Source organism: Manis javanica, chromosome 4, assembly GCF_040802235.1.
Source record: "Manis javanica isolate MJ-LG chromosome 4, MJ_LKY, whole genome shotgun sequence".
Lineage (NCBI taxonomy): Eukaryota > Metazoa > Chordata > Mammalia > Pholidota > Manidae > Manis > Manis javanica.
Genome location: NC_133159.1, coordinates 120,748,905 through 120,760,479, shown reverse-complemented (window position 1 = coordinate 120,760,479; position 11,575 = coordinate 120,748,905). Strand labels below are relative to the sequence as shown.

Below are 11,575 nucleotides of genomic sequence, written 5' to 3'. Positions count from 1 at the left end.
AGTTAACCTGCTGTAACTCCCTGAGTGGACCCTGTTTCAGAGAAAGGGAAATATCCTTTCCAGTCAGCATCCCCTAGAATTTCCCTCTCGTCTCCCAGTCCTGGAACCGTGTGGTGAGGTAACAAAGAGGTTTGGAAAGCTCTTGGTTGACGGTGGTCTGCTAAATCTAAATAGCACTGCTGCCTCCCACCCCACAGCCCCTTACCCCAAGCCCCCCACCCTCCCTGCTCCTGCCACACACTGGGCAGTGCACCATTCCTCAGCCATAATAGGTGTCCAGGGTTAATGAGACTAGGCGTGCATGATTTGTAAGGTTACCTGAAGCACATCAGGGATTTATGGGCTTCCATTCTGTGTTCTGGGGAGTGGGGGAGATTGGCAGGCAAGCTGAGCAAAGGGAGGAGTTAGGAAACAGAATGTGACAAGTTGCAAAAGAAAAAGGTTTGGAAGAGAAGGCAAGCTCCGAGAGCAGATCACACATTATGAACCAGAAGGGGTTTCGTCATCTCTGGAAAGTGTATAATGTTGTGTCAGGTCCTGAATGCAGTGAATCAGGACAAAACAGTTCCTATCCATGCACAGCCAGCCAACCTCTGTTGCAACTACTCTTTGAAAGCCACCACATAAGATGCCTGGGTAGATAAAAAGAGCAGATAAGGTAGCCAAATCCTCAAGAAGTTTCTAATCTTCTTGCAAAAGAAAAGAGCAAATATAAGAAGCACTGTTTGATACATAATAATTCAAACACAAAGTACTGTCAAAGCATAGTTTATCACAAGATTAGTAATACATGAAATTAACAAAATAGAATCAAAGGGAAAAATAGACAATGGGTTATGGACATAAAATGAAAACAATGTTTCTTGCCCCCAGTAGCTGACAAACTAGTGGAAGGATTGAGGTAACCCTCCTTGATAAATTCAAGAACAGAAAGACATACAAAATAGCAAAGAAGCAAAGGGGAGGTAGGGTGATTAACTTTGCCTTGGGCTGTCAAAGAAGGTTTCCTGAGGAAGGGAAGGTCTGAGTTGGGTTTTAAAGTATAAGTAGGATGTCTCTAGACACAGAAAGGAAGAAGGCAGTCTTGGTAAAAGAAACATCTTAGGAAAAGAACAAAGAGACATAAACCTCAGAGTTTTTAAAATTATTTGTTATTGCTGGTATGCCCAGAATGGAGTAGGAAGAAAGGAAGTTAAGGTAGGAGTTGATGGGGCCAAATTACCTGGGGCTTTCTATGTCATGCTTAGGAAAGTGGATATAATCCTTTAGCACTAGGGAGCCAAAGGAGGATTTAGGCAGGAAGCAATGTGATCCTGCTTCTGGTTTGGAAATACCACTTTGATGACAACATGGAAGGCAGATAGGAATAGGGAAAGAAGAGAAGGGAGATCACTCAAAAAATACTTGTAATAAAACAGGAAGAACCCAGGAGGACCTGAAGTAAGGAAGCGGCATTAGGGACAAATTAGAGATTGATTCAAGGTATTTAGGAGGAGAATGCATATGCCTGGCAACAGATTGATGATGGAGAGAATGCAGGACTGTGGACGGTGAGCTATCTCCCATGCCAGAAACTGGGCAAATACGTTTCCCATTCATTCCACAGGAGGTGCAGAGAAAGGGGTTGGTTTGTAGGAAAACTTAGTGAGAAGTGGTAAGTTGGTTTTGTAAGTGCTGTTTTCAGAGAGCTTTCAGGCATTTCCAGTGGAGGAAGAACTGTCTCTGTAAGTCTAGAGCACAAGAGAAAAATTTCAGACAGACTTACAGATTTGGAAGGGGTTTTGAGAGAGAGGAGAGGATCAACTATATCTAATCCTCAAAATCTACAAAGACAAAGATTAATGTGTCTGTTGAACAACTAGAGTTATTCATTATCTTGGCACCCTCAAAGTATAGGGGAAAAAAAACTAAAAGGAGTTGAAGAATGTGTACCAGGCCAATCGCATCTATCCAAGAGAGAATGGCAGCTGTGAGTCAGCTCTGTGCAACACCCACTTCCACCTTCCATGTTCTTGACGGCAAGCGAGTCACAGCAGTGAGACAGGCCTCTTGGAATACCCTGAACCCAGGGATAGTATCATTGCCTAAATTCAGTGCAGACTCACTTAAGCAATACTTACAGGTCATATAACCTAAAGGCAAGAGCAGAGACAACCTGTGTGATAGATTCACACACTGTCAGAACACGGTTTGTTTCTTCATTTCTGATCTACACCCCTCCTTGCCCCCTTAAAGCAAGAACAGCAAGAAAGAGGCTAAAGGAGGGACAATACATGGATGCATGACTTTTGAACCCAGTGACCCTGCCCTCTTGTAAATGTGGTCCAACCCAGTGGCTTTAGATTAGAATGATCTCACTGCGTTCCCTCTCCTTGGGCAGGAGTTAAGGATAGAGAAATACAAAGAGAGGAGGAAAGGGTCAGAAACTCCCCAGCAGGCAGGGGGAGAAGGAGCCGTGACAGATACTTTCAACCAAAACTACTTTCTTTACATTTGTTTAACTTAAAGTCTTTGTTTAAATTAGGCAAAAGTTCTTTTATACTCACTTTCGTGAAAGAAAACAGGTTCTATTAATAGGGTGGCTCGCATGAGTTCCATCTGAGATTTCATTACATTACTAGTATAACAATGACATTGGATTTCTGGTTTGTGGGAAGTTCATGGCTGCCCTGTCACTATGTGCTTAGCCCTCCGAGGTCCCAGATTGTATCTGCTTTATCTTTATGACCCCTACAGTGCTAGAACACAGTCTGTGCTTAATAACTATTTCTGGGATTGAAACAAATTGGTAGGCTGAGGCTGCATTCCTTAAATAGGTCATTCCTTCCATCGGTAACCTGGGAGAACATATATCACCCTCTCTCCTGGAGTCTGGATGGAAACCTCTTGGAGAGCAGAGTGGATTTCATAGCCTTGGTCACAAACCATGCCAGATGAGTCTCATTCAACTTGTAGACATATTTAATTGGCCCTGGAAATAGACCTACCATGACATTTATGAAACTTAAGCTTCTGGACCCCCCACTTGCAACAGCCCTGTGAGTGCTGGGAGTAGCTGAGAATGCTAGAGAGTTCCAGGTGGGAAGAGGAAGCAGTTAGGGAGCATTTCTGCAGGACCATTTCTGGTCAGCGGGTTGAAGGATCTGAGTCTCCCATGCTCCCGTTAGTTGTGATTCTCAATCTAATAGTCACACGTACACCAACCATCACATTTCTATTTTTGCACTCATTTTTAAAGGGCCGACAACCTGGAACTGCTCCTGGTTAACTCACACGGTGCTTTAAAACTTTTTTTAAAAAGTATTGATGATTGCCCACTCTTTTAAAAACAAGTATCTTGAACATTACAACCCGAATTTCCAGTTTGTTTGAACAACCGGCAAGGACTGTCAGTGTGCCCACCTGAATGCTTGCAGTCCCCTAGCACTAGGGAGTGGCGCCCACTTTGGACAAACCATTCCAGTTTGCTGTACACCACCCCATCCCCACCACATTCTCTCTTACCCCTGGTCCTATCATTTGAGTTTGCAAACCTGCCTTTTTGCTGTATGTCTCCCAGGCCACTTGCTCAAGCTGACCTGCCTACCTAAGTGCATAGTCAGTGAATGGAAGAAGAGGGACAAATGCTCCCTGGAGTTGCCTACCAGACATGTGAAAGAGAAAACAGACTAGTGGTGATGCCAGGAACACTCCCAGAGGGGGAGAAGATGAGGAGACCCGTGAAGACAGTGATGTCCTGGGGATCCGGGGGTGTGAGGGGATTGTACTTAGAAGGATGAACTGAGGTCCTGAGGTCATCATAGGTGAGCTGTCCCTCTGCTCAGCATGCTGTGTCCCAGGTTCCAGCAGCTGACATCATGCTGCTCCATGACAGGGTGTATGGCGGAGAGAGCAAAGGGGTCAGAGTTCAAGCTGACTACTGGAGCTGTGCTTTGTACTCACACCTACCGACACACTCGCTCCCCAGTGGATGGAGGGAGGACCACAGCCATAGACACCAGCATTCTAAGTGACCCTCCATGAGTACACCCTTGTATAATCTTCTCCCCTTCAGCATCTTAGGGACTGGTGAAGTGACAGAGGCCACTGCCATCACTACAGGGATTAGATTATGTTCTCAGGCAAAAGTAAAGAGCTTTTGCAGATACAATTAAGATTCCTAATTAGTATGACTTTGAGGTCATCAAAAAGAGCTTATCCTGGGTGGGTCTGACCTAATCAGTTGAGCCCTTTGAAAGCATCTTCCCTGCGAAAGACAGATTCTCCTGCTGGACTTAAATAAACAAGCCATGATGAGTTCTAGATCTGCAAGGAACTGAACTCTACCAACAAGTGGGCTTGGAAGAGGACTCTGGGCCTCTAATGGGGCTGCAGACTCAGCCAACACCTTGATTGAAACCTTATAAGATCCTATGCAAAGGGCCAGCTGAGCCTCACCTGGAATCCTGACCTACGGAAACTGTGAGATAATAATTAAGCTTCTACATTTGTGATAATCTGTTACACAGCAGAGATAACAAATGCAAAGGCAGGGAAAGCCATAACAAAGGGGCAGTCTAGATTGCTCGGAATCATTGAGCATAGTTGGAGGTCAGGGTAAAAGATGGACCCAAACCATAATGTGAAGAGCTATACTGGGCACTCCAAGAGTGTTACTGCATTTAAACTTCCCAGCTCTGCTGGCAAGTACACATTTCTAACTTCATTTTACATGAAGATGCTGAGTGTCTGAGAGGACTTATAACAACTCACTCCAGGCACAAGGGTTGCTTAGATTCAAATGAAGATCATCCTGATGCAGGAAGCTCATGTCTGTTCTCTACACCATCACATCACAGGGTCACTCTGGGCCTAAGGAGAGAAGGTCAGGGGCTAGCAGGGCCCAGGAACAGTGCTGCCAATGTGGTGCAGCTGTGGGACACAGCTGGGTGGCCTACCATTACCTCATTAGCCTGCTGCTCCCAAAGCATAGTAGCTTGGGAGATCTGTCCCTCTTGGGAACATCCTCTCCAAATCCCACCAATATTTTTTTTCACACACACACAAAAATGCTTGCATAGAGAGGAGAAAGAATGAATTTCTATATGAGCATATTTATATCCATGGATATTCTGCAGCATAGGGGGTATAAATCCCAGAGGGCAGACGTCAGCAGCTCCACGCTATGATGGGAAAATTGAGGAGAGCTATGGTTTACCAGCATTTCCCTAGTGCACTCAAAAAAGAAACTAGGCTCCCCTGCACACACACACACACACACACACACACACACACACACACACACACACACACATACACATAAATATGCTCCCTCAGGCTTGCAGAGGGAAAACAATTTACTCCTGTCCAACTCATCCAGGTCATGCAGACCCTTACATTCGATGCTGGCTTCAGCTTTTTTCATCACAACTTTCACTGAAAAATAATTATCTGCCAAGCTGCCAAGTATCTCTTCTCAGCCCTACAGGCCTCAGGATAAAAATCTGTCTTTTTTTTTTTTTATGTTGCTCAGAATCGTTTTTTCTCTACTCAGATAATTTAGCAATATTCCTTATCCCACCAATCTCTTCCCTGCAGAGTACCTCCCTGCCACAGGCGTCTCAAAGCTTGCCGGCGTCCTTCCAGGCTCCTGCGCAGCCCTATTCGCAGACCTCCCTGCACTTGACCTCTTTCCACTGAAATGCAGGAGCCTGGGTTTGACAGAATAAGAGCAAGCTGGTAGAAGGAGGGGTCACTCTGTGTCAGGCAGGATAATGGCCCCTCCTCCGTGTTCACCTCTTAATCCCAGGAATCTGTGAATGTGTTACATTACATGGCAAAGGGGAACTAAGGTAACAGATGGAATAAAGGTCAACACCCACCTGACCTTACAGTAAGGTTTACCCAGGTGGACCCAATATAATCACAGCGTCCTTAAATGTGGAAGATGGAGACAGAAGCCAGAGTAGGGATCAGAGCCATACAGGTGATAAGAACTTGATCTGCCACAAATGCTGGCTTTGAAGGTGGAGGAAGGGGCCATCAGACAAAGAACATGGGCAGCCTGTAGCAGCTGGGAAGACCAAGGACACAGTTCTCCCCCCAGGTCCCCCAGAAGGGAAGGGAGCCCTGATCGCACCTTGATTTTAGCCCAGTGAGGCCCATTTTGGACTTCTGACTTTCAGAACTGCAAGGTAATGACTTTGTGTTGTTTTAAGCCACTATACCTGCAGTAATGTGTTACAGCAGGACTGGAAAAGTAATGCACTCTATATGGGAGTGTTACATAATCACTGAGATGCTCGTGGAGGGGGGCGGGGTGAGTAAGCAGGCCTCCAGGGCCAGGACACTATTCCCAAGAGGAATATGGCTGGGATTGCTCCGCCTCCTTTCTGACACATCAGGAATTAAATGGTCTGTCCCAGAAAACAATTTACACAAACCACTGATCAGACCCAAACAACGACCTCAAGGATCAGCGAATTTGGGCAGAGGTCTGAACTTAGGGCATTAGAAGTTGTCCTTTGAGTTACTGCCCTATCAGTCTCCATCTGTTACCCACCGATCTTTTTAGGGTTTAGCTTTCTCCTGGGATCCAACTGGGCATGTGTGTAATGGTTGATACCTGGGGACCCTTATGCATGTAAGCTTGCAAGTAAATTCAACCCCACATTACATACAGATATGGTTTGAATTGTGTTTTCGGTGTGTCGCAGTTGTTAAGCAGGCGAGGAGGGTCTATTTCATTTACTGATGAGCCTTATAACACCTGGCACGTGCTCGCTGCGCCGTAACTCCGTGTCGGAGTCAGAATGGATTTCCCCCAGGAGGGACTCATTCACAGGAAAGCCTTGAGTCTGTCCAAGCTGAGCCCAGCCTCAGCTCTGACATACCCTTGCTCCGGAGACTCTCCCTACGGAGAGCCCAGCAAGGCGCTCAGCTCCTGTACCATCCCCAGGAGGGGCGGCCGCATCTGCACACAACTGAGTCAGGTTTGTCCCAAAAATAAATAAGTAAAGCACAGCCCAGAAAATCAAAGGCTTTTAATTTTCTCAGAGCACCTGCATCCACGTCTGATACCGGAGCTGCGAGTCCCCGAGCCGGATGAGAGAGGTTGTGACTGGGGCGGTTGGCAGCCTCGTTGATTGCCCAGGGGTCGGGACCCTGCGCAGAGCGGCGCGCGCGGCAGGCGCGCGTACCCCGGTAGGAGATCCCCGCCGACCCGGGGAAGCCCTGGCGGCGCCCCGCACCCAGGCCCAGGCCCGGAGCTGCGGCGCCGCCCCGGCCGCGCACCGCCCGCCGGCCCGCGCGCCTCTCCCCGTGGCCGCGTCACTTGCCCCGCGGGGCCCGACCCGGGCCTGCCTCCCGCCCCCGCGCTCGGCGGCCGCGCGGCCCGCCGCAAAGAGTTAAGACCCGGCTCCCGCGACTCCTCGGCCGCTCGGGTCCCCGGTGCCCGTTCGCCGCTCCTGATTGGCTGCGCTGCTGTCAGTAGTAAAAAAGGATCAGATAGCAAACTTGGGACCTTCATAAAGGCGCGGTGGTGCTACTCCGCAATCGCCGGCGGCCTATGACATCAGCCACAACGCCCGGGATGCCGCGGGTCCGGGCCAAAAGCAGAGGAGGAGGAGGGCCCTGCCGGCTAAGAGTTAACTAGCCCCGCGCAGCGCGGGGGTAGCCTCCCGTTTTCTGGGGACCCCGCATTCCGTCACTGGCTGCCTCTGTGCTACCCGGGGGAGCTCACGGAGAGTTGGATGAATTCTGGGGTGTTAGCTGCGATCAGCTGGGCTCCCGGGAGCCCGTTCCTGGTGGAAAACAGGGGGCGTCTGGCAAAGGGACCAGCGGCTCGCTGAGACTCAACATGACACTCCTGGGATCTGAGCATTCTTTGCTGATTAGGAGCAAATTCAGATCAGGTAGGGCTGAGACACTTAGCGCTCCTTCTTCGACTTTCCTCTCTGCGCGTCTCCACTCTGGACTGCTTTCCAAATAAATGTCTCAAAGCCTGCCTTGGCTACTTCAGATCTGTTCCCCAAAAGCACATTTTGGAAGTGAAGAGTTTTACTTGCCTTTGGGGGGGCTTTTTTAACGTCTTCCATTCTCACTGCTTTGAGTTGCTGAGTGCGATTTTTCTGTTTGTGGAAAAGACCGATCCTCTTCTTTTCCTCTATTATTTTTATTTTCTATGTATCTGTGAGTAAGAATTTTGGAGAGGCGCATCCAAAAGGAGCCCCTTTGAGGATGAACAAATAAGGGATTTCAGGTTTGAGAGCTGCCTCCTATCAGTTATAATCACTGAGAAGATGAACCTGAGGCTGTCTATTAATAGATACAGGGTCGCTTAAAATGTAGCTGATCCAAACAAATGTATTTCCCAAAAAAGTCACTTGGGGGAAGTAAAAATAGAAAATTTGGAGCACACCAAATATTTAAAATGACATCACTGTAGGAAAAAAAAAAAAGGACTCCAGTGCCACAAATATTTTTTCCCAAACCATCTGATATTTATAAATGGGGAATTTTCCCCCAAATTTGTTAGTGGCGCATAAAGAAACTTCTCAGAGGACGCTGAGTGAAGGTGAGTGGAAGGGAGACATGGGCATCGGAGCCGGTCCTCAGCAAGGGCTGGTGTCCGCGCCCCTGGAAGGCGTGCGTGGGCGGGCCTGCACGTTTAGACAGGGAGACACCTGCCTCCTTGGGTTCTCTCTCAGTAGCTCTCATATTGGTTTTGTGAAAGTGTGAACAACCGCCCAATAAATGGCAGGACTCCTTAGAAGACGGATTACTTTAGGAGAACTCTGATGTGAACCTTCCACATGACAGGTGTTAGAAGGATGATGGCCTAGTCCTTATGGTTTCCTCAGTTTTCCAAATGGGATCACTCACTGTTTCACGTGAGATGACTATTTGAAAAATGGGAAAGGAAGTGTGGATGCTGAAAGTAAGGGTCATCTGTGACTTCCTGAGACGCCCTTGGCTTTGCTCTCTCTGGGGTGGGGGTCCAACTGAGGTTTTCTCAGGCTCTGTGCTGTTGAAGCGAGTCAAAAACTCCAGAGCTGATGTGGCCACAAGCCTTCGTACCCCTGAAGCTCCAGGGCGAGCCTGCCAGGCCCTGGGTTCTCAGCGGATTAAGCCTTCCTCTCTTTTCCCTGGTGAGGTGAGGCTGTGGGGCTATTAATCCGCTAGACATTGCCACTGCATTGTAATTTGGTCAAAGCCGCAAGGCAATACTGCCACCTTTCTGAGGAAGTGAGGACGTCGATTTGTTTTTGCAAGAAGCTGCTCTCATTTCAGATGCACCATCCCCAGTTTCTGTGGAGAGCAGGGCCGGGGCTGGTTTGTGTCTAAAATGATTTAGTTAGGTACTTGGAAGTAGAGGTGCAAAAGACTTCTCAGAGGCGTGATTGCTTCAGCTAAAGTGCAGATGAGAGGGGAGACACAGTTTGCAGGGCCTCTTACTCCTGTTGGAGTGAATTGGTAGAGTTCTGGTGTCTCCCAGGGAGACCTTGGAGCTTCTGAGAATTCCAATAGCCACCTCACTTTTTTTGTTTTTTGTTTTTTTTAAAGCTTGGATAGACTTTTGTGTTAGAGGAATGGTAGCTTCAAGAAGACATGATATCAAAGCAGACAGGCATGATTAACCCTCCACCTTTGACAGACCGCAAAGCTGGGGTCTGGAAATGCACAGAGTGGTTTGGTTATCAGAGATGCAAGGGTTGATAATCTGAAAGATAGAGGAGAAAAATAAGCAGAATGTAAAACTAAGCAAATGTGACATGGAGGTTGGTGATTACTCCTCCTGGATATAATTACAACTATAGCGTCCCTCACCTGAAGTCTGGCGGGCAGCACGCTTCCCAGAGAGAGTGTCTCTTCCTAAGAGAGTGTGGTTCATTTTGTGGCTAACAATGGATAAGGAGGCCTCTTCTGTTTTGATTTCTCTCTCTCCTTCTCTGTGTTTTCTTTCATGAGCTATCCAAAATGTAAATTCCGAGAAGTCTACCTCACTACTGACCTTTGCTTTGATAGTGGACCCTGGTGTTACGTGTTTCACTCAAACTATTTCAAAAAACAAATGAAACTTAATTATTTTCTGATCATGGCAAGACTCCTTGTGTTGTAAGGCTTGTTTACAAGTGAGCAGATAACTGCTTTGACTCCAAAATTGACATGTATGGCAATAGCCCCTCAACCCGCTTTCAATCAGCTCTGTTTGAATGACCTTGTTATTAAATATGATATCATGCTACAGGAGTAGTAAAGTATGAAAGTTTATGCATATTAATATGTTTAGAGATATAAGCTTATTTGAGAGGCCATGGCATTTTGTGGTTGAGTATATGAATCTGGAACCACACTAGCCGGGTTTTAGAAGGCACCCTCTACTTATTGGCTGAATAACCTTGAATCTTAGACAAATTACATAATTTGCTTCACTTGAAAAATGAGGTTGATTACAGGGTTGTTGTGAGGATTAAATATCATAATACAAGTAGAACACAGGAAAATGACTGGTGTTACTAAAATGGCTTTTTTAGTAAGCCCTCAGAAATATTGTTCTATTACTCTGATTATTAGGCAGCATCATCCTGGGTTGGTCACTTCTCTCTGAATTGTGATCACTCAATCTCTAAATGTCAAAGCAGGCCTAGGCAATTTCTCAGACCCTTCGGTAAGATTTTATGGTTCTCTGAAAACACCTAAAGATTAAGAACAAGCAAAATTGTGATTGGGCTGCATGTAAGTTGGACATAAATGGTAGGCAGGTCACATAAATGCAATAATTAGTGTTCCTTTTCAACTGACCACATTTTTATTGTTTTGAACCTTCTCACTATTGTTTTGTCAATATCTGTGATCAGTATCACTCTCAACAATTTTCCCCAATACCTTAATCTTCATGTTAACAGAACTCAAGAATTATTACACTGTGTGTGTGTGACACCAGGCAGGAAGGATCAAACAAAGAGAGACAGGCCATCAGTGGGTCTCGCTTCTAAGGAACTGTGTGTGTCCTCTGCTTTCTCTTTCTCACCTCTTCCCACCCAACAGCCCAAAGTCAGACTCTGACATCTGCCAGAACCTTGCCTCCTTCCCCTACAAATTTAGGGTTGTCAAATTCAGTAAATAAAAATAAAGAAAGCCCAGTTAAATTTGAATTTCAGATAACCAATGATTTATTTTTTAGCATATTGTGATATTGAGGATGTACTGTTATCTGAAATCCAGATTGAACTAGGCATTCTGAATGCCATCAGGCAACCCTCCCTTCAGTCTTTGATCAACGCTTTCTGCTTCTCCATCCAATATCCCATCCAGCTCTTGAGATTCTGGGGGCCCAGACTCTCCTCGAAATGTAAAAGTGGCATGTTAGGCATGAAAGAGGAGACTCAGGAAGAGGGGATGCTGGGAACATGGACTCTGGGTCCTCTGGGGTATAGCCAGTACATGGGTTGTGGAGGAACGTGGGCACTTCCCTTCTGGCTCTCTGGGGAGGACAAGTAGAAACTCAGCAGACAGGCTGGTGCTCCATGCCAGGGTCCCTGGACTTCGGGCCCTGGGAAAAGGTGGCTGACCAGGCTAACCATGGGCAAGCAAC

General features: G+C 46.8%; 1 protein-coding gene across 5 annotated transcripts in view; it reads left to right on the top strand.

Moving 5' to 3' along the window:
* The first annotated feature begins 7,093 nt into the window (after positions 1-7,093).
* MYOCD (myocardin) overlaps positions 7,094-11,575 on the top strand; it is an 86,178-nt gene continuing 81,696 nt past the window's right edge. For 3 of the 5 annotated variants that reach the window (XM_037001415.2, XM_037001410.2, XM_037001414.2), the window contains exon 1: positions 7,096-7,892. Coding sequence is in view for 3 of the 5 variants with exons in the window: in XM_037001410.2 (XP_036857305.1) it covers positions 7,838-7,892 (55 nt within the window). In the remaining 2 variants the exon portion in view is untranslated. Of the gene's footprint in view, positions 7,893-11,575 lie in introns of all 5 variants that reach the window. The other 2 variants (XM_037001411.2, XM_037001413.2) reach the window with 2 other exon arrangements.